This window comes from Canis lupus, chromosome 32 (assembly GCF_003254725.2).
Source record: "Canis lupus dingo isolate Sandy chromosome 32, ASM325472v2, whole genome shotgun sequence".
Taxonomy (NCBI): Eukaryota; Metazoa; Chordata; class Mammalia; order Carnivora; family Canidae; genus Canis; species Canis lupus.
In genome coordinates, this window is record NC_064274.1 from 16,775,395 (window position 1) to 16,799,633 (window position 24,239).

General features: G+C 38.2%; 1 protein-coding gene and 1 long non-coding RNA gene across 4 annotated transcripts in view; one reads left to right on the forward strand and one right to left on the reverse strand.

Annotated features, from left to right (window-relative positions):
• Positions 1 to 24,239, forward strand: part of GRID2 (glutamate ionotropic receptor delta type subunit 2) — a 1,467,015-nt gene that overhangs the window by 1,418,569 nt on the left and 24,207 nt on the right. For 2 of the 3 annotated variants that reach the window (XM_025424636.3, XM_025424645.3), the window contains exon 15: positions 6,687 to 6,927. In XM_025424636.3, the coding sequence (XP_025280421.1) occupies positions 6,687 to 6,927 (241 nt within the window). Of the gene's footprint in view, positions 1 to 6,686; positions 6,928 to 9,554; positions 13,567 to 24,239 lie in introns of those variants that run through there. The other variant, XM_025424626.3, reaches the window with a different exon arrangement.
• The window catches only part of LOC118353084 (uncharacterized), a 28,011-nt gene continuing 27,575 nt past the window's right edge, over positions 23,804 to 24,239 (reverse strand). Inside the window, exon 3 of the long non-coding RNA XR_007407729.1 lies at positions 23,804 to 24,223. This is a non-coding gene — a long non-coding RNA (uncharacterized LOC118353084). The remainder of the gene's footprint in view (positions 24,224 to 24,239) is intronic.

Here is a 24,239-nt window from a genome sequence, read left to right on the forward strand (position 1 = left end):
GCAGCAGAGAAGACCTCTGGTAGGAAGGCAGAGCTGCACGGTCAGGAAAAAACAAGGGTTCAATCTTTATTTTTGGTCTCTCTTGCTCCCATGTGGTGTGAGTACTAAGTTAGAGCACAAGGATCACTTTTGGAGCCCACCATAGTGAGTCACAAGATGATACCAAAATAGTATCTGAAGGCTAATGAATAGTCAGGGGCTGGATGAAAAAAATGGCAGGAGCTGAGAAAGAAAAAGAATGACAGAATCTGAAAAAGGACTGAACCCAGGCCCATCCCACATAAAAGGAGAACTGCCAGAACCAATTCAAGGACCAGCAAGGAGCCAGCAGCTCCCGCCCAGCAAGCCTCCAACACAGGGGGTATAATATCATCCTCCATAAATGCTGACACCATCTTGGAAAAGAGCAAGGAAAAGGGGAGGAATCCAAAGGATTGAGTAACTCTTGAGCTAAAGCTAGAGTCACGTTAAATTACTAGATCAGATTAAATTTTAAATCGTATTGAACTAATTTTAGTTTTGTTCCCACTGCTCAGCAGGCTCAGTTCTCCTGAAGAAGATCAATTAAGTTATGGAGAAAAGCTACATTTTCTTTGCACATCCAAACCATAATGTGAATAAATTTGCAATCACTCTACAATTACATTGTTTGGTTTATTTTTTTTAAAGATTTTATTTAGTTGTTCATGAGAGACACAGAGAGAGGGGCAGAGACACAGGCAGAGGGAGAAGCAGGCTCCATGCAGGAAGCCCGATGTGGGACTCGATCCCAGGTCTCCAGGATCACGTCCTAGGCCAAAGGTGGCACTAAACCACTGAGCCACTCGGACTGCCCACGTTGTTTGGTTTAGAAGAAACCTATTGATGACAATTTTACTCAGGGTCTAACAAATCTCTGAAACTAAAGGGAGAGCTCTTCTCTGAATACTTATGTATTAGAGGCTATGTAGGCTAACAGAGAGAAAAGTGTTGGAAGACAGAACTGAATTCTAGCCCTAACTCGACAACTTACCCTGTTAGTCATAAAAAAGTTATCTGGTCTCTACAACAGAGCTTCCCAACTGTTAGATGATGTACTAGAATATTGCTAAAATATAGATCCCTTCAGCCCTCAAACAACACCCAAGGCAGAGCCTGGGGTGGCTGGAGCCCCCTGACTTTCATCTCAGGCTACCCTAGAGTGGTATATAAATTATTTTTTGTGTGTTGAATGTGATCATTTGGAGGAATTGTTGTTCTAAATGATTGTGTTTCTCCTCCATAGAATGAGTGGGGGGAGGGGAGGAGTGAATAGATGGTGTCTTCTGTCATTTCCGTTCTAGTAGTTTCTGCTTCTATGAATGTGGGGAGAAAATTCCAATTGCAGAAAGAGTCACCGGAGCTCCTACATTCATGCCCTGAAAACAAAAATTCCTGTACTTGAGTTCTGAAACTCTCTGATTGCCTCTAAATTTGTTCCCAGAAGAAACAACTAAAAAAAATCAGATGTCCTTTTTCTCAGAGAACCAGTATCGTTTTTTACAGATCCTCAGGGACTTACCTACAGGCAAGAAAATTAGAAAGGAATCTGTATACTGCTCTAGTATTCAGAAGCAAAATTCAAAGTAACCTATGTGGGATCAGAAATCTGCGTTCCTCCTTCAGCAACCTGTTTTGTTATAAATAAATTAAATTGAAAATCAATTTCTAGAGCAGTGATTAAGAATGGTAAGTGATCAATAATTAGCACAATTCTCACACATGAATGACACTGTTTTATCTTCAAAGTAAGTAAAAAGCCTTTCAAGAGGAACACCTCAACCTTGTTGAGTATTTTTATTTGAATGTGAAGGAAGGATCTTCTGCTTCCCCCACTCACTTCCCCTGAAATCTGCTCATTTATATCAATAAAGAATTCAATACATGCAGAATTGATCTATTAGCCATTTTCAAGTTGGAGCTAGGTTTTATGGACTGCTAAGGTTTTTCTGCTCAATGGGATGACAAATGTTTTAATACTTTTGGACAAAAGAAGGAAATGCAATGTTCTTGTCAGTGAATCAATCACTCACGGATTCATCTGGGAATATAACTCCCCATCAAGAAATATGTACCTTAACAGGTTCAAAAAAAGAATGGTTGTCACACAGGCTGGTAATAATAATTCTAGCTTTTGAGTTGTCACAGCCTACTAAGTGCCAAGTAATGAGCGAGATGCTTTTGTTTATTGCTTCATGAATTTTCACCGGGACAACTCTCAAAATGCTAAGCTTTGCTCTCATCCCTCTGGAGTAAAAATAGCAGGAATTTTTCTGACTACATTCCAACAAGAGGTTTTTAATCATCCAGTTGTTCATCATGACCTAATGTCCAATCTTCTTTCTAATAGATTAATTGTTTACATCACTAAGAAGCTCATACTTGACACCTTTCAAACCCACCAGTTACCTATAAAGGCAGGAACACGCTGCTCTCTGTGAGCAGAGTCTGCCATCTTGTGGAAATTGTGAATACAGCAAAGCCATTCTATGGAACTAAAAATCTGCACACACCAAGAACTGCGTGACTAGATTCTTGGCAATGTTATACACATACGCACACACACACACATCAGTGCTGCTCATAATTAAAAACTTTCCTTTAGGTGTGACCCAAGTTTCATTTAAAGATGCTAAATATTCCTGAATATTTGAAAAAGATACATATATCCTCATTTATTATAAGGACTCACTCAATTTTTCTTGAAGGCAGTGCATCCGATCCTGCTAAGCTTTCTTTATCTAATACTTAGATAGGTTTTTTGTTGAGTAACGAAGTGGAAGGGGTAGTGACACTTATCCCATGGAATTTCCAGTTGCATTAGATTCTGTAGCAAAAATTTATGGCAGAAATCTGAGCTCAGAAAACACTTTCATTCCCTTCCAACGCCTCTATTCCATCCAACCTATATTCCTAGAACCTGTTGTGGGCTATTCAGAGCTTGACTGAGGGATCCTATGGTCTAGCTGTTCTGTCTGTCCTGAAAAATGGAGTGTCTGTGCAATGCCCTTACTATCTGTGCTCCCTGAGATCGACCAGACATAAAAGGATCTTTGTAGTGTGAAGACAAGTAGAGAAGTCTGCTCACTCTTTCCCCATGGTAACTCCTACCACCCAGCCTGCTGAACCTAAAAGATCTACGATTAAACAAATTCTTTGGATGCAAGGCCCTTTACTCCTTTAGCATCAAAATGGATGTCATATAGAGTATGAATGTATATACCACAATGATCACTTTTAAAACCAACTTATTTTTCAGATGTAGAAATAATGACTTGTTGTGATACCAGATACTACTAAGGAAAAAGAGTAGTCAATCACTGGTTCCTGAATGAATATGCAAATGAAGGAAAGAATAAATTAACATGATGGCATTAAAAAGAAACAATATCACAGTGTTGCTCAGGCCATTTTGGCTGAATGTGCAGTTGTGGTTTAACATAAATCTTGTCCCCAGAGAAATACGTGACATGAGACCACTCTTTAAGTATTTATCGAATGGATAGATGAAGGAAGGAATGGAACAAGTCAGAAAATCGCATCAATGATAAGAAAAAAAGTAGAATCTGAGGGCAACATCCATTTGCCAAAAACTGTTGAGCATATTCAATCAATAAATACTTGCCTGCTCTGTGCTAAGCAGCATGGAAGATGGGGAGTACACATTCCAGAAAGGGGAACAGACATTAATCAAAGAACCACAAATTATTATAAATGATGATAAGTGCTGTGAAGGGAAACCCTTCCACTTCTACAGACATTGACCAATATAGTGTGGGGGAGCAGGAGGAAGGCCAGGAAACTCGGTGCTCATTTTGTGCCTATATATGTTCTCATTAAGCAAATGCTGCTATAGTTTCCTTTTATTTCTACATATACTTATAATCTCAAATTTGAGAATATTATTTTTGTCAAGATTTTATTTATTTATTTATTTATTTATTTATTATTTATTTGAGAGAGAAAGCAAGAGAGAGAGCACAAGCTCTCTTGTGGGGGAGAAGGAGAAGCAGATGCCCCACCCAGCAGGAAACCCAACATGGGGCTCCATCCCAGGACCCCAGGATCATGACCTGAGCCGAAGGCAGATGCTTAACTGACTGAGCCACCCAGGCACCCCAAGAATATTATTTTTTTAGAGATGACTAAATTTTCCCTTCAAGGTATTCAATGGTATTCTGATTATCCAGTGCCTTTAAGTAGGCAAATAACTAATGGGCTTGCCAACATCATTTGAATGTATTTGCAGACAGGCCAAGCAGGCAACTTTGAAACTGTGATTACAGATTACAGATGTACGTAAAACCTAATACAGTGCTGCTAATTCCCACAAGTAGGTGTTCCTTTGGATGGAAGCACTGTTTATTTATTTGTTTGTTTAATTATTTAGTGAGCTCTACACACTGTGTGGGGCTCGAATTTTCGACCCTGAGATCAAGAATCGCATGTTCTAATGACTGAGTCAGCCCCCTGCTCCAGAGAGATACTCTTTCTCAGGTGTATTCCTGAAAACTCCAGCTCCATGAATTATGAATATATATTTAAGGGGAGGAAAAAAAGAAAGAAGAAGGAAAGTCAGATAACTTTGGGAAATGCTAAATTAAACAAAATCATACAAGTTTTATTTTCTATAGGTCTTCTCAGAGCCTGTAATACACGACTTTCTTATAAATTTCTGAGGAAGTGTTTCTTGAAGTTAATGACCACAAGATCTTTTTCTTGCAGAAGTCCCTCCAGGTACTAATGTCTTATGGAACACACTTTTAGAAATTCTGGAAATACAAATGACTTTGTCTGAGAAGAGGCAGGAATAAGGGTGAAGTGTAATCCATCAATATTCATAATCACCTTGTAAGTTCAATTAATTGCGCTACTTGAACAACACTGTGAAACAACAGAGTTTTAGACCGATCCATATCATAAAAAAGGAGAAATCCAAGTTGTGAGGGAAGCTCCAGTTCAATGTCCATTCCAGTGTCAGCTGAGGGCTCTGAGGTTGAGACTGTGGGAAGAGTCGAAGGTGAATGGTGAAACCAACTCTCCCTCATAGCCCTTAAGGCTGGTCCTACTCCACTGACTCAGGTTGAGTTGAATGTTGACCCTACCCCTAACCATGGTCTTTTAGCTAATTCTTATCAGCACTAGGATGATGTGAACCAGATAAAAAGGTAATGCGCCACCAAACAAGAATTTACTCATTCTGGATAAATATCATTCTCTCTAAAGTTTTAAGCAGTCTCTCCCCAAGGAACCCAAGACCCAAGGCAAGCATACAAATATAGGTCCACATATCCTAAGACTAATTATGTACAAAATATAAATTAAAAAAATATATTAATTGAGCTAAAAACTCTTAGATACAATATGTTCTATCTTATCATGACAAATATACCTTCAAGTCCCATAGAAGGCCAGGTTTTAGTTTCTAATTTGTGACTAGCTTGGAGTAGTGCACAGACCTGGCGGCCCAGGGAGTCATTCCCTGGCCCCCTCTCTTGCACCTCCAGCTCTGTCTAGCACAGTGAAGGATCACTCACCAAGGTGTATACTCCTGAGCTAGTACATCTGAGCATTCTCTAAGCACCACCCTAAACATCCATGATGCCCTTGTGGTTATGAGATCTGCCCCCCAGGAGGAAATATGGTGACAAGCTTTCCCAGATCCCAGAGGAGCACTCTGAACTGTTTGGGTGGGAAATCCTAGGGACTCCTGAGGACAGTGCAGACTCTGGACAAGCTTGTGGCATTGGCCCTGACCATTCTCAGCCTGTGAGAGGGGGCACACCTGGAAGAGGACCAGAGGTAGACAGGTCTCAGGTAAAGCCTAAAGAGTTTTTGGAAGTGAGAATAAAACCTCTGTGAAAATCACACTGTAAAATAGCTGCAGTCTTTGCAGCTCGGCCCCAGACTCAGGGAAAAAAGAAGACAGACAAAGAAGGGTAATTCTTATTTGAATGTAACTACTTCTAAAAGCTTCTGGTCAACTTTTTTTCTTGTTCTCCAAGGTAAGATTATTTTCCCCTTTGGCATTAAAAGGGAAACTACATCAGTTGGGTGAAAAACCAAAAATGATCTATTTTATCAACTTCAAACTTGTCCCAAGGCTTTCTCCCACACAATGTTAAATAATAGAAGACTTTTTAATTGAATTTCTTTGTGTGTAGCATATGATGGCCAACATTATGCCAGCATCTTGCTCTAAGCAGCAAAACGTTCTTCATAAAAACATTAAGATCCAGAGCGTCATTCGACATGTAGGGAGGGAACACAGAACTGCAGCAGCTTGAAACCACATAAAAACAGTGCCTCTGAAATGTAATTGTAAAAACACATTGCAGCAAAGCGGGGGGGGAGGGTGAATATATAGAATTATAAAATAAAACCGAAGAAGAAGAAGAAGAGGAGGAGGAGGAGGAGGAAAGAAAGGAAGAGGAGAACAAGCGAGGGAGGATATGGAAGGGGGAAACAAAGCCAGTGCCACAACCCTGTCTATAAAATCAAAGCAATAACATTTTCAGTGCCCTGGCATTCCCTCTGCAGGCTAATCTATACATTCATTTCCCCTTGACAGCCACCATCCTTTAGAGGTAGGATTATAAATGGATGTGTGGTGGACCGAAGCAATAACTATGTCTGCAGTGACACATGACTGTGTTCTCTACCCCAAGGATCCTGGAGCTTCAGCAGAATGGAGACATGAACATCCTAAAGCACAAATGGTGGCCAAAGAATGGCCAGTGTGCCCTGTACTCCTCAGTGGATACGAAGCAGAAAGGAGGTGCCCTGGACATAAAGAGCTTTGCAGGGGTGTTTTGTATCCTGGCCGCTGGAATTGTCCTGTCCTGCTTTATAGCCATGCTGGAGACGTGGTGGAACAAGAGGAAAGGCTCCCGGGTCCCATCGAAAGAGGTACTTGATTAAGAGCTTCAGCACAAAGTTGACCCAACAAGTGGGCTATCTTTCCAGGGAGGATAATCACCAGGAATAGGATAACGGGGTGGGCGTGGTCCTTGTTGCTTCTTTCTCTGAATATTGAAAATAAATTTGTGAAATATAAAAATTGACAATGCCAATACCAATTTCCATTTTAGGACATCCCAGATAAATGAAGAAAAGATGTACAGTGTTGGAAAGACTGACAATTTCATGTGCCATCAAGAGCTTTAAAAATTCTGCCAAATCTAAGGCTAGAATTTAATTCAGCGATTTTCTTAAAGGCTGTGGTCCCCGTGACCACTTCACAAAGATGCTTATCATTTTATTTCCATAAGTTAACTTGTAGGTAGCTTACGTGTATCTCTAAGATTCAGCCTAAGAAATACAATGCCATTGTAAAATAATCAGAATCTGTCTATGCAGTGACTCCTTCCCTTTACCTGTATGTGGTAGACCTATAGAAGTGATTATATATGTTTTAAGCTCTTTGATGGCTCTAAGCTTAATAAACCCATAGTGAGGAATCACCTAGAATTAGATTTTTGATGATATAAAATTTAAATTTTTTCAGATATCTGAAAGAATAATTGCAGAGTTACACATAATATCTCTTAGAAAGTGGCATGTGCCTTGTTTTCATCAAAAATTATGGAATTTCTAAATTAGCAGGGAAAATATGAAGTTAAAATACATTGCTTGATTAATCATTTTCCTTCTGAACCAAAAAGGTGAACATTTTTTAAATAATGAAATATTCACTAAAGCTTCACAAATTGAAATGGAAAACAACCTGAATTTGCTGCATGATTTGATCTGCTGGAAAGTTTCAAAGGACAGTTTTAAACTTTCTGTAATTAGACTTTGGCTAACTGATGGTTAAAGCGAATCCCGAGAAGATCTGCTTTAATGCACAAATAAAAATGACTTCTCACGTTCATATGAATTTTTACATGTTAATATGTTCTGTAAAAAAGATTTTTTTCTAAAGTAATCTAAGAATTCCCTTCTACTGCCTTATATGCAAAATTGATAAGCAACATTTATAGGGAAAAGCTTGGCTTACCAAAAATAAAACTTAGCTTCCTCCCTATCTGAACGATCATACATTCTAAATTAGGGGAGTATGAACTAAAAATTAAACAGGTTTTATTGCAATGTTTTTTTTACGGAATAAGCTTCTGGTTTCTCTATTGACATTGATTCAATGCAAAAGACCATATTAATGCAACATTATAGCTGAGATTTCATATTCTCAAAAATCTGAAAATTAAGGACTCCCCAAGCTCCTTATATTTTGAATTACTATATATAATATTAAATTTTTGCATTATTATATCTGTTGATGGATGACTACATTATAGTTGCTGTGGGAACCATAAAATTATATCTCTCAACCCTCTAAAATCTCAGTGATAATATTGCATTAATGGATATTTTTTATTGGATTTTGAAATGAGAAAGGAGAAGGAAAAACAGTGATGCACATCAAAATATTTTTCACCGAGGAGCACTATAATAGCACAATGAAAAAAATACATACTCCATTCTAACTCATGACAGCTAATCCAGATCTATGAACAAATATTTTCTCTTATGATTAATAGGTATTTTTAAATCCTCATGAATTTAATTTATTGAACTTGGCTGATGATAAGAGACGATTTTTTTCCTGCCCATTTTATTTTTCAAACATTGGGCTTTAATGATCACCGTAAATGAAAATCCTAAAGGAGTTATGAATTGGTTTCAACACCAGAAATCTGAGATTTTTCTTCCTTTTCCTCTAGTAAATACCTTCTTACTAAGACTCCATTAGCATAGCTCAAAGCATCTTTGATTTAGAGGCCATTTGGCATAAATCTGGCCCTAAACCAAAGCTGTCATTCACAGATCGTGACTTGAAGGGGTCTCTAAAGGTATCGCTGACCTCACAATACTGCCTCATTCAGGTACTAAATAGCTCGAGCGTATGACATCCCTCAATTAGAAATTGATTCTCTTGTGTTGAATGTTGCTCTTTCTAAATAATTTCACATCTCTCTGACCTAAAGAGAAATAACACTTTAACAGTCACTAACACTTTAGCATGAACTAGCACATCATATCACTTATGGAATGGAAAGTTGAGGGTAGGAGGGAATAGTAGAAAAGAAAAGAAATGCAACTTGAACGGAGACATTCTGAAAAGGGAGGAAGCATGTGGAAAGAAGAGGTGTGGTGAGGCAGTGAGTTGTTAAAACCATACTTTTTATTTGTACAGCTTTGCCTGAGTCTGTCCCTGATCTCATAGAAGGTAGTCACCCATCTACTGCTCCCATATTTTTGTAGTTGCATGTGACATATATAGAACTTTTAGTACAAGAAAAATATTGATTATAGGTAACCTTATCTCAGAGTCATATATGTATCCCCAGAACCTAGTACAATGCCTGGCTCATAATAGGTGCTCAGTAGATACTTGTTAAATAATAAACCCCAAAGTTCAGTTAATTACATATCATGTTTGCTGAACTACTTTTTTTTTATTATTTTTATTATTTTTTTTTAACCATGGAAGCTAGTACTGATGAGAACCTTATCTTCTTTTTCTTCATCTCCAGGATGACAAGGAAATTGACCTGGAGCACCTCCATAGACGTGTAAATAGCTTGTGCACAGATGACGACAGCCCCCATAAACAGTTTTCCACCTCGTCAATTGACTTGACCCCTCTGGACATTGACACTTTGCCAACACGACAAGCACTGGAGCAAATCAGTGATTTCAGGAACACTCATATTACCACAACAACCTTTATCCCAGAGCAGATCCAGACTCTTAGCCGCACACTATCCGCTAAAGCTGCCTCTGGCTTCGCTTTTGGCAACGTGCCTGAGCACCGAACTGGCCCTTTTAGGCACAGGGCACCTAATGGGGGCTTTTTCAGGAGTCCTATAAAAACAATGTCATCTATTCCTTATCAACCAACTCCTACCCTGGGGCTCAATCTGGGTAATGATCCAGACCGAGGCACCTCCATATGAGCATCAAACAAAATTTCTTCACTGTTTCTTTTGTAGGACTCCCTTTGCAAGGAGCAACTGTAATATTGTGGGACTAACATGGATGTAACATTTAAAAAAAAATCAGGATTATTAGTAACAACTATAGTTCTTTCTCTCCACCTTCTCCCTCTTCTCTCTCTTCTATTTCTTTCTATTTTTCCCTCTCTTTCTGTACATTTCTCTCCACTTTTTTTCATTACTCGACTTGTTCCCCCAGAATATAGTATACTAGGATCCTATTAGTCTGCTTTCATATACTGTACTTCAAGTATAGGAAATGTGCACTGAGTATACTAAAAGTATATGCAGGATTAATTTTACATAAAGGCCTCTTACGTAACATGTCTCTATTTTTAAAAATATAATTGCAATAACTTCAGTCTTTTTACATTCTTCTGCTGCATCCATACAATGCTCCACTGCTGTCGAGTGTCCTTTAACTGTGGACCAAAGGCAACCCCTGCAGTGTTTATAAAATAATTTAAAGACCATTCAGGCCACATATGAGAATGCAATTTTGTAGGATTACAAAAAAGCCATTAATATGCCAGTCAAGACTACAGTTAAAACTACTCTTGCACTGCAACAGTGCATATGACCTTTATGTGATTGTACAGTATTAAAAGTTTTTTCCTATGTACAGTAAACTTTATCATATGGCAAAAGCCTCTGTTGTGTTAAATAAATTAGTATCTCATATATATACATATATATGCACCTATATAATGTGTATATATATTAAAGGGCGGCCATTGCTATTGCAATTCATTTAATAAAGCTTTAGTTTAAAAAAATCTATTGTATACAGAAACTATGTATAGTGCAGGGGATCTTTTCAGTTAGAAAAGGCAGGTTGCTTTAATGTTCTTCTGACTCGCATTATTTGCCAACAGAGAATATTTTATACATTTGTTATTAAAACATCCAGGGCGATATTAATATTTGTTCCCAGATGTAACTCATTTGAATAGGTTTTGCATTTGTTCTTCAGCAGTGTATAAAGCTAACCTTGATAATTTTACTTTTAATTAATTATCTAAATGGAAAACGCTATTAGCTGGACCACGTCCAGCACATAGAGCTCTATAAGAGTTTAAACGTAGATCATTGAAGGTTAATAAATTCTCTTCCAAAGCAGAAAGCCAATCAATACAACTGTAGTTGGGGAGAGGTGGGAGCCCTTAAGAAATATTGATGTGGCCTTAATTACTGTCCTACATTATCCTGAAGAAGAAAATATAATGACCATACTGGGCTCTTGACTTAACCCCCCTTTTTATTCAGTTCTATTTGGAGGAGTTATGTATTTTTTACATTAGTGCCAAGTGTGTAGAAGGATGACAGCAAAAACAGTGCCTCTTTGTGCACAACCCTTTTAAAATAGCATTCTTACCTGTTAGAAATATAGAATGAACTCTGTTTGTAATCTTTAAATTAAAATGTGGTAGGTAGGAAGCAAGAACTTATCCTGTGTTTTTACGCAGCCATACACTTATTTTAATCTAATTCATTCCGTAGCTAGGATTGGTCTAGGAATCAACCTGTGTGATTTGCTTTAGGAGAAATTAAAAGGTATATTCTTAAGGTATATTATATTTTGATGCTAATTCTGTTCTGGGGAGCATCTTGTACTGTCACTGTTTTTGTACTAAATCTTCAAATATTGTCTACTGTGTAAGGCAGAAAAATTTCTTATCATGCAAAAACCATTTTGTTTCCAGGGTAACAAGTACCTAAGTGCATGCACAACTTGTTTTCCCTTGTAACATTCATGATCTCATTCACAACTCTGATTTTAAAACAAAAAAAATTCTTTACAAGCTATATAGGGACATACCAGATGTTGCAGTGATTTTAGCTATCAACAAACTGTTAACCATGTACAATATTTAAAATAGGCCTATTTTGATGTATTGCCTATTATACAAATACACAAAACACTTTTTGGAGGCCTCAGTTATGAGTGGCAGAGCTTTCTGTGTATAATTTGTCTAAATAATTTGTCTAATAAAAATGTTTTCTAAACTTGCTCTCATACCATTGAAGTCTTAACTATAAAATTCGAAAATGCTTACTCTCTCACAGATCAAACTGAATTTTTCTAAAAATTTATCTTGAGTTAATTAAAGAATAAAACACGTTAAGTTTTACTAGCAGAATTATGCCAAAATGAGTGGCTCTTTAAAAATAATACTGTGTGTGTCCTAACCCAACGAAAGACTGCCTTTCTGCTATTTGAGACAATTGGAACCAACAATATATTTGTTTTTCTTCACATATATTTGTGATGCCTCTGTGAGCACTTTTTTGAGAGAGAGTTATCCTGATTCTTGTAAACAATGCAACCATTATAATAATAGCAGGACGATGGTTTGTTACATCAAAGAAAGAAAGGAAAAAGAAAATAAAGAAACAAAAGAAAGGGGAATTAGGGGAATTAAACTTAGAATTTATGAATTAATAATTGTTTTGCTATTAGGGAAATATTCATCATGTTAAATCTATTAATTGGAAAAGTAATTGACTTCAAGGTTATTTCTAATGTGTTATTTTCCTCATTTGAACAACAATATTTTTGTCTAGCACTTAACTCACTCAGTGAATATATATCTGAAAACATATTTAATTAGATTAAAATCTTTGCTGCTCTAAAATTCTATTAAAAGTGATTTTTCTTTAAATGTTGCAACTATGAGGAACTGTACAGATCTAGACTCTCTACAGTTTTGCAAGTAAGAGAATATAAGATGCTGAGAAGCTGTGACTTGCCCAAATGTTTGACAATCTAAGACTTAGGACTGGGTCTTTATAATTATTATGATTTTTTAAAAGATTTTATTTATTTATTCATGAGGGACACAGAACGAGAGGCAGAGACACAGGCAGAGGGAGAAGCAGACTCCTCGCAGAGAGCCCAATGCAGGACTCAATCGCAGGACCCCAGGATCAGGCTCTGAGCCGAAGGCAGACGCTCAACCGCTGAGCCACCCAGGCATCCCTATAATTATTATGATTTAACTCGACCACACTTCAGTCATACCCGCTGGTCCTCATGGGTTGTAAATGCAGAGATGGCTCAGGGACAGTGCCTCCGCCTAGTCCTCTCCCCAAGCCTCGGCTGCAAATCTCCCTTCTGTCTGTGGTCAAGTAGAGCACCTGAATCACCTGCTCCTTTCATGGGAAAGTGAACACCCCAGACTCAGGCCAGATCCTGGGCTTTCCAGGGCTACTTCCCTTAGCCCACTGTTGACCTGATTCACACCACTTATACCCACCTTGCCATTTCAAAACCAGACAGATAGCTTATATCCATGTAATTTTCTTATGCTCCGTTGTTGAGTTTTTTCCTTTGGAGAATCATTAAGAAAACTGGTTGTCACTTCCAACCACATCAGAACTTATCCACAGGTTTTGGTTCAATCATATATTAAAAAAATTGTAAGACTTCCTGTCTTCCCTCATACATATCAAGCTACACCCAGGCAATCTGTTGTTTTCATAATTATGCTATTTTTCATCTCCTTTAATTTGGGATTGGTTGTCAACTGAATAAATACTTTAAAAAATAGTCTTTGCTGAATGGTACTTTGCTTCATCAATTAAAAAAGAAGAAAAAAAAGGATGAGAAGATCCACTTATTCTACATAATACCTTCCAGCCACACAATTGGATAACAAATTATTAATATTTTATAATCAGAAATTTGGAGTGGAGAAACACATTCTGGATTATGACTATAGTAAATAAGGCAGAGCTAAGAACTTTTGTAATGGCAAACATTGCTTATATATACATTTCATTATAACTGATAAAATACAATGGTCTCACTAAAAATTAACTTCCTTCAAGAATGTTTTTATTTCTAAAAACAAATTCTATTTCCAACCTTTGTGATCAGATATTAATAAATGGCTAACAAATATGGCCATAGTTATCATTTCAACAAGGAAGTAGCATATAAGCTCCCTTGGGTGGAAACTACTTACCTAGCATTGAGAAATCAAGAAATCGTGTTTCTTACATTTGATAGATTTAGTTCTATTATTTATTTATTATTTTATTCTATTAGTGTCTGCTCAAAATCTCTTATGTGAAAGCCACTGTGCTAAGCAATTGCACATGGTGCAGATGAATATATATGTTTAAAAATGGGTCTGGATATGTTATAATGCCCAGCTCTTTCCTTGTCCCACATCAACATGCAACATACAAAGCCCATCTCACAGATTTGAGATCGGCTTCCTCCATCCTGCCTCCATCCTGAGGAGGCAGGATGAGTCACTCTCAGCCAGTGCAGTCCTCGTTGGCTTTGGCCATTCCAACCAACTGGTGCAATCCATCCTGGTAGTTCTCATGGGCTCATAGAATCTATCTGCTTTGATTCAGATCACTTCCACAAAGAAGATGTGGAGGTTTCCCAAGATGCCAAACCATGAGGCCAACTTTTCAGAAATGTGAAAATTACCGTAAACTACAGACAAACTATTAACTAACTGCTCCTCCTATCAATACCTGATTACCAGTCAGAGACTGACTCCTACCCTCAGATGTCCATGATATCTTGGATATCTCAGATGTCCAAGATGATACACACCACAGTAACTCATTTTCTATCCCTGCAGGTCTAATCACTTGTGATAGACTCCTCAGTGTTTAAATTTGGTCCAAAGGGATTACACAGTGAATCCTATTTAGGCTACTTTTCAACTTTTTTTTTATAAACTTTTACTTATATTGCAATTAAGATTCCCTAGCCACCTTTCCTGTCATATAAGACACAGGATACAATGTGACTTTTGAGCCTGATGAATATGTAGTAGGGTTTTATATGCCCAACCAGGACAACAGCCTCCAACCCACACACACTTCCAGAAGAGTAGAAACTTCATGGTTTTGCTCCATTTGTAGAGCATCCACAGAGGCACAGAACAATTATACCACATAATGACTCATCAATTGGGGTAGAAACATGGGGTAGAAACAGACTAAGGGAGAGGTCACTTGTTTTCTTGCCTTAATTGTCCAAATTTCCCTTGATTCAATCGTCCTCATTTGTTTCGTTTCTATTTAATCTTAGTAGCAAAGCAAAAATTGTTCAAATTTTATTTTTTTTCTTTTTTCTTTTTTTTTTAAAGATTTTATTTATTTATTCGTGAGAGACATACAGAGAGAGAGAGAGGCAGAGACACAGGCAGAGGGAGAAGCAGGCTCCATGCAAGGAGCCCGATGCAGGACTCGATCCCAGGACTGCAGGACCACACCCCGGGCTGCAGGCGGCGCTAAACCGCTGCGCCACCGGGTCTGCCCAAATTGTTCAAATTTTAGAAATTTTTTTCGTTATCTAAAAGCTCTTCCTTGACTTGTTATCACATACAATTTAGGACCAAGTGTCACCTTTTAACTAATTTTGCACATTTCCTAGAATTTCTTCATAGTGGAGGAAACAAAATAGTTGTGCTATTTGGACACATTATTACCTGTCTTTTGCTGTAGGCATGGCTGTCTAGCCTTTGTGAGGAATGAGGGCCTCGTTTCCCTTTGAAGAAACCCTATAGGTTCCCACCTCAAAATTGGCAGCATATTTCAAAAGTCTCATGCTATCTGCAATGACACAGAAAATTCACACAATTTTCAGGATGACATTAATTCTCATTAATTAAAAACTAATTAAGCTTTCATAACAGCTGCTTTAGAAGGAGAAACATATGTCACAAAATCAAAAATGATACAACATCAGAACTAGAGTTGAATGAGAAGCAGTGCTTTTAATAAATATTTTGCCTGCCAAAAGATTTGAAATGTGAGAAAGCACACTTGAATTTTAAAAAATGTTATATCTAATTTTTAAGTTGGTGCTACTAAACATTTTTAGGAATTAAGTAGCCTACATCTATGGCTATTTTTAATTTTTTTTAATATTTATTTATTTATGATAGTCACACAGAGAGAGAGAGAGAGAGGCAGAGACATAGGCAGAGGGAGAAGCAGGCTCCATGCACCGGGAGCCCGACATGGGATTCGATCCCGGGTCTCCAGGATCGCGCCCTGGGCCAAAGGCAGGTGCTAAACCACTGTGCCACCCAAGGATCCCTATTTTTAATTTTTAACAATTGGACATCACTACTAAAAAACAAATTACAACTTGTTTATTCACTACACAAAAGATTCATGATGGGGGCCTTTGAGAATTAGTTTCTCTGATGGGTAACAAATAAGATTCAATTTGCAAAAATTTAAATTACCCAAATTTTTCAGGTACAGTCAATTCCTGGAGTGAGGGATACCTCTATATACTTCACACTTAAAATTTAATATTTAATTCTCTCCAAAATTACATTAAAATTAACTTTCAAATTAATGCTAGACCTCTATTAATATCTGTTTATAGAAGTTAGCTATAAGATACATTTTTAAAAATACAAATACACTAAAATTAAGTTGAAATCAGAAGCATCACATATCAAGTTCATTTCATTTGATTTTATTATACTAGAAAGAGTTACTGAATTCCTAATATGTTCAAGTACTTCCATAAGCATTGTTAAGGAGAGCTTTGGACATGAGTTCCTAGATTATAGCCATGTCATATATCTAATTGACATAATTGACATTAGATATCAAATACAGAACTCTCATTCACATATAATCTTTTTTAATGAATATAGTACTTCTTACTGTACTTAGTGTGCTTACTTGCAAATGAGCATATTAAAAATACAAATAAAAAACAAGCAATGTAGCAAGATATAAATGTAATAGAGACTTGCAGCCTCACTTCTGCAAAGAGATTATTAAGAATAGAACAATGACACAAGATCAATCAGTCCATTGACTAAGACTTTGTGAGCACCTACTATGAGCATGGCACCCTAGGACAGAGATTTCCTACCTGGCACACCAAGGCACACTCCTGAGCAAATGGTGGTCCCAGGGTGCTGAGGTATTGACTCCCTCATGTCTCAGGGTGGTGAAGTGAGCTCCTAGTCTGGAATGCTGTCCATGAGCAGTTCTATTCATTTATACCGGGTCTTTCCTCAGAAAGCTCCCAAAGTTGGAGAAACAAAATAGAAACATTTGAAAAGTTAAATACTAATTCATAGTTTAAATAACCTTAGAAGATAAGAATATAAATTATATCATGATGCAGAATGTATTCCATTGTCAAGTTAGTTGATGGAGAAAATATTCTATGAGTAGAGAAGAAGAAGGTTGCCTGGCATTGAATGGTTTCCCAGAATAAGGGGAAATTTAGCCTAATCACAGAGAATATGGAAAGGTCAGAGGAATGCAAAAGGGTTTCCAAGGGAAGGGTACAGTGCAACCAAAGGCACAAGGGTTGGGAAAGAATGGTCACAGGAGCAGTAGCCCATAATGTCTGGAATATGGGTTTCATGTCAGGAAGTAGCAGATAGTAAAGCTCAGGTGAGACCGAGTAAAGCCTGTAGGCTGGGCTCAAGAGATTGCACTATATCCAGTTCATTCATTCATGTATTCAACATATGTTCACCGAGGTCTTGCTATGTGCACAACTATTCTAGATGCTGGGGATACACAGTAAATGAGACTTCCTGCCCTCATGGAGTTTACAGTCCATTGAAGGCGACAGACAGCGAATGGGATGAATAAGTGAGGCATGTAATCTATTAGCTGATAAGTGCTGTAGAGAAAAACAGAAAGGAGGAGTGGGAAGGCTAGAGTAAGAGAAGGCATTTGCTATTTTAAATAAGCCACCCATGAGTGGCCTTACTGATGAGTTGACATTTGACTAAAGTCTTAAAAAGAAGGAAGGAGTTTGCCATGTTGCTTGAGGAAAGAACATTCCAGGCTTTGAAAACAGCTAGTACCAGGGCTGTGAGATGGGAGTGTGCTGGGCATGTTTGAAGAACAGCAGGAAGATCCATGTGGCTGGATCAGAATGAGGGGTGAGAGAGAGAGAGAGCTGGGGAAGGCCCAACTTCTAAGGCTTTATACGATGCTGTGAGACACCAGAAACCATTGGGGTGGTTTGAGCAAAGGGAAATGACTGTTACTACGTCCAGCAGATTGATTATAAAGCCAGATGTAAATCAAACTTGGGATCTGAAGTGCTGCTCTCTCCCACCCTCCCTTGGACCTAAAAATTTGCCACCATTTTGAGTGTTATGGAAGAGTGGCAGGAGTGCCAGTTGCTGGCCATGCCTTCATTTTAAATGCCTCAAAACATCAGTGAGAGATGGAAGCTGGGCTGGTGTTCGCAGAGGCTCACAAACATGGAATGCATGGAGACCTCCATCATGAGCAAGGGGGAGCCACTGAAGATTATTACAGAAGGGAAAACACGCCCTTAAAAGGGTGGTTTAAACAAATCAAGCTGGTAGTAATTCATAGAATGGAATGGAAAAGAGGCCAATTAAAAGGCTTGTACAATACTTCAGGCATGATCTGAACTTCTGTGGTAGCCCAAAAAAGGAAGAAAAAAAAAAAAAATACAGGCACAGCAGATGCATTTTGAAGGGAAAATAAAGAGAACCTGAAAATTAACTGGCTCTAGACTGTAAAAGAGAAAAAAGAAACCAAATAGGATTGATTTTTCAATTTCAGATGCTAGAAAGGCAGAATAACCTTCCCAAAAAGTGCTAAAGTCAGAAATTTGTTTTGCTTTCTTCTTCTTTTTTCATAAACTGGGGGGTTAAGGAGAAGAAATCACAGAATTGAGAATTACTTATTTTCCTTTATTAGAAGTCTAAGTGAGGAATTCTTAATAGAGCGGGGAAGGGATTATCTAAATAAAGTCCATGACTTAAAACTGTGCTCCCCAGATTCCAAAGGGGGTTTATTCAGGCTGTGGGAGGTTGCTGCTTGGCGGCGGTGACGCTCATTGGGAGCAGCTCCCCTTCTCATCTCTTTGTATATATCTCACTTCCAGTTCCGGTTTCCCTCACCCTCTGGGTAACACGTTCAGACAGAGGACACAACCTCGACTCCGAAGTGTTCTGAGGCAGTCCATCAGAGCAGTTAACAATTTTAATTGCCTATTTGAGTATTCTTCCTTCCTTATTCTTTGTATTGTGTGGATAGTTGCCTTCTATTAGCTCTTTGAAAGTCTACAGAACAAGCCTTATCCCAGTTTCTCACGTGAAGTTTATCACATTTCCTACACAGTGACTACTCAGAATTGACCAAACCATCCTGTGATACGGTGATGGTGACTCAGATCATATAACTGGGCTTGAAATACACTCAATATCTCCAATGTCCTTAAAGGAGAGAATGAGCGAAAGCAGAGTCCCCTTGCAGTAGGCTTACTAAAACGACCATGGAGCAGACATACTGAATAAAAAGACCAAAAAAATGTTTTATTTTTCTTTTATAAAATATTTTATTTATTAATTTGTTCATGAGAGACACAGAGAGAGGCAGAGACATAGGCAGAGATAGAAGCAGGCTCCCTGCAGGGAGCCTGATGTGGAACTCGATCCCAGGACCCTGGGATCACAACTTGAGCCGAAGGCAGATGCTCAATCACTGAGACACGGAGGTGCCCCTCAAAAAATATTTTAAATGTGGACTTATCTTATAAAAGGAACAAACTAAAATTAGCCCAGTCATTAAAAACACCTGCTATGTGAAAGTCAGTATACTTGGAGCTATAAGTCAAATCAAAAACCTGTGGAACTAATGTATTTGGTTCCTATAATTGCTGTGTGCTTTTAGTTCTGAGTCTATGTCAACTTGAGAGTTCAGAAAGCATTTGCTAACACATCTAAAAGTACTATAAGAGAATCAAAATGTAGGTCTGAAATACTAATTGTCACCAATCTTATCTTCTGAGAGTTTAAGAGGTTAGATCTCACAAAGCAGGCCATCAAAAAGACTACTTAGATTTTGTTCTGGATGTTGCCCATCAGTTTTAACCGTCTCTCAACACTGAGGTCATGATAATGGTTCACTTTTAGAAGGTCAAAGATGATTTCCCAATTCTAAGGAAAAAAAGGTCATATATCAAATACAAAACAAGAAATAGGTAGCATGTACCTTTATGAAATTAGAATAACTTTGATAAAAACCTACTTTTTAAGTTGCTTGAGACCATAATCCCTTGCAATTTACTGTTGCCCCAGATTCTCACTTTGAAAGTATAAGCCATGAGTCACATACTCACATAGAAACAATTCATCTTTCTTTTCCTATAAAAGAGATAGCACCCAAATGTGTACATGTCTTATATTGAATATCTACACAATATGAGAACTGCAAGGTAGTTTGCAGAGTCACATGTCTATGAATTGCACTTCATAAAATATATGGCACATATCCTCAGCTAGAATTATTTCAAATGTAGGGACTTAAACCCATTCTCATCTGAAGATGTAAGTTGCCAATTTCTGCTTCAACTCTTGTTTTTTACAAGCCAATATTTATGTTCTCTTAAATATAACAACCATGCAGAGGAAGGGCATTCTGACAATATGCCGGGCACAGTGCTAGGTGCCATCTACATGTTCCACTTGATTCCCATAATATCTCTGTAAAAAATCAGTTTAAAAACAAAACCAAATTTAAGTCTCTAGAAAGTTAAGTCGTTTGGCCAAGGTCACACAAATAGTAAGTGACCAAAACGGAGTTCAAACCCACATCTCTCTCACTCAGAAACTCATGCCCTTTCCACCACAACAGGATGCTCCTGACATCAAAGAGAAATGGAAGGTAAAAGGCCCTTTTCTAGTTCTGAACTGCTGCAAGAGCCTTTGCACGCAATGGGAATCCATAAAAATCAGTTTGTACTCACTAGATGACTATATTTTTTTGATATAAAAACTACAAGTGGTCAATGAAATATTCATAAAAGATGAATATAAATGATGCATGCATCATAGTCGCTTAGAAAAACATAAACAGATTCTAATACTGCACCAGATTAGCATCTGCAGCAGACACTGCTCAAAGACCGCAAACCAGCTGGTCCTCCTGTGTTCTTTTTCTCTGCCAATGAAGTCAGTGACCTTGCTGTCTTCCTCACTTCTTTCTTAGTAGCCCTCTCATGGAAACATTCGAGAAACAAAGCCCTACTGAGTCACTTCACATAGTGCTCTACCTGCCCCCCTTTCTTCCAGCCTTACCGCTAGTAGACAAGTTTAAACACATCTCAGCTTCTGTGGGAAAACATTACAGGATTCACTCTTTTCCAGCACGCATCCTTCCTTAAAATCTTACTAGGTGATCTTACTAAATTACTTCTCAAGTCAGGTCACTCTATGATTTCATTTTCTTCGTGGTATTTTTATGGTCCACCAATCAATGGCCAAGCACCTTAGCTAAGACTCTTCCCTGGAAGGAAGTACTAAGGCAACCTTCACAGAGAGCAATATTTGAGCCAAGGAGGTAGGACTTTGACAATTATAAACATGAATGTGGACTGCAAAAGCTATGTGCAAAGAGGAAATGCGAAAATATAATGGACACATTTTGGGCCAGGCTTGAAAGAGAAGGTCCTATGGAAAAATAAGGTGGAAGAACCAGTTGCTTGATGCATTCAGCAATTACATTTTGAGAGTCCATATAAATATATACACATGTCAAGATGCTAGGCATTGCAAACATTTAACATGCAAGAACTCAAAACTATTATGGAAGAGACATGTCCTGTATATGCATAATTTCAGCATAAAGCAAAGCATGATGTGTTCCATAAAAGTGATACAACATATTATAGGAATTGAACAGAGAGATGGTACTCTTCCAGGTAACCTTATATTGAAATACAGTGATTTTAAATGATATATGATAAGTACTTTAAAAACTCCATAGTGTTTTGAGAATTCAGAGAAAGATAAGACCTTTCCTCACTGGGTGATAAAGTGTCTTTGTAGAAAAGACAGTGTAGGAACTAGATTTAACAAGCAGTATAATTTCCAAAGACATAAAATAGGGGAAAAAACATTTTTAGGCAAATGGAAAGATATGGTCCAACTCACAGAAGAGGAAAGCAGAGAGCACATTTGAGAAAAATCAAATAATTTGGTTGCAACATATGGCCCATGAAGAGCAGTAAGAACATAAGATGACAAAACTATAAAAATCAAATCCAACCACCTACCTAATGTTTGAATGCCGTCCCTTTTATAGTCTATTCCATTTTGGAACAGCTGTGAATATTAGTAATATGATAGTGTTTACAGTCTACTGGGAAAGGCAGACAATTTAACAGGCAATGACAATAAATTGTGATAAGTGCTATAGTAATGGAAATGCAAAGTGATTTGCAACCTAGAGTGGGGATAGGAAAAGCTCCCTAGCCAGGATTCCAAGCTATAGACCTGAGGTATAATTATCAGCCAGGCCAAAGAAATAGGGCTGAGGGTTGGTGCACATGCAGCATATGCAAAGACCTGAAGCCAGAGGGCAAGATTTGTTTTAGGAATTGAGAGAAGGAAGTCACACCAAGTCAGAACTTGGAACAGAGAATATCAAGAGAATATAATGAAGAAGTAAAAAAGCAGTCCTCAAAATGCTCCATAAACCACGTTAAAGAATTTACATTTTTAAGGAATAAAGTTCCAGGCATCACTAGGTACCCACTGAAGAGTTTAGAGTGAAGTAGTGACCTGCTTATATTCTTATTTTAAAGAATCATTCTAGCGGACCTAGGAGAAAGCTTTGGAATAGGACAAGACCTGAGAAAGGTAGACCGGTTAGGAAGCTAGTGTGGCAATCTGAGTCCTAGTCTCTGATATTAGCAGCAGAGGAAGAAGGGGGTGAGAAGTTTCTAGGGACAGTTTTGGCGGGAATGGGGTCTGGGTCTGGGTTTGGGTTTGGAGTCTTTTGTGAAGTTTTTAGTGTAAGTGAAATCATGAGAGGTAATAAAATCATCCAAGGAATGAGGGATCCATTTAGCAGATATAAGATCTGAGTCCAGAACCCTGAGAAAGATCAACACTTGATCAAAGGACAGAAAAGTACTCCAACTAAAAGAGAATGAGGAAGAAACCTTGAGGAGCAAGTAGTCTCAGAAGTCAAGGGAAGACTATTTCAATAGAGAGGGGTCAGTATTGTCAACTGCACTTCCAGAATAAAAGTGCCCATTACAATCAGCCACGTGAAGGTCTTCCAGATCTTGGCAAGAACAGCGTGGAGGAGAATGATGGAGACTGAAGCCAGACTGTAGTTGATGGAAGAATAAGTAGGAAGGGCTTATATACTATTCTCCCAAGGAACGGGGTGGTGAAAAAGAGGAGAAAAAAGGACAGAATGGGATTCAGGAAGGGTATCTGTTTCCAAGCCAGGAGAGACTTGAGCATAGTTAAATGCAACAGGAAGGAACTGGTAGTGAGGTCCATGTTGAGAGTACAGCACCAAGTGGAGTATTCAAAATGTGATATGGAATGAGACCCAGGACACGATTTGTTTTCAAAAGGAGAAAGGGTACATATTTTATTGTAACTGCATGGAAGGGCAAAAGGATAAGCGTGAATGCAAGTAAATTTCTATGTTCAATAGCAGGATGTTCAGTAAGAGCTCTGTTGGATTCTGCTTTCCATAAAATGGAGAAAGTAAAGCACTGGTGAGTATCTAGCATCAGAGACTTTCAAAGAATAAAGAATGAACTAGTGGCCTAGAGCAACACAGTTGAACTGGTGCACAGCTCTGAGGGCTCTGCTGAGGGTGGAGGCCATGACCTCACCATGCCCTGATCTGTACAATTGCAATTTTTTTCAACTGTTCTCAGCAGCTTCTGCTCAGTGACAGGAAGACAGAGAGTTGGATTTAACCACAGTTGCAGATGTGACATAAGTATGAATAAATAGTTGAGTGACCGTTCAATGGAGTACTGAAAAAAAAAGATAATTTTAATGGGGGTGTCTCAGCGATATATGAAGATAGAAGGAGGCTATATTGACTAGGGTATATAATATTACCTGTTGTAAAAATATACCCCCTCTCCCAAAAGGTTCTGTGGCTTAACATAATAGATCATTTTTTCATTCGCATCAAGTTCAAAGGCAAGGAGAGGGTCATCTTCCATGGGGTGTTAGGACCCAGGTTCCTTCTACCCAGTGAGTCACATCCTCGGCTCTGGAGTCCTCCCGTAGTCTTCTGTCTCTGGGTGGCAGATGAAGTCGTGGGAGAACATAGAGAATGGTGGGAGTTTTTAAAGTACGAGATGTAGAAGTAGCACTCCTCACTTCCACACACATTCTGTTGTCTTATCACATGGCTGCCTCAAAACACTCTGAGAAGCATCTGACCTGCCAGAGAGGTGCA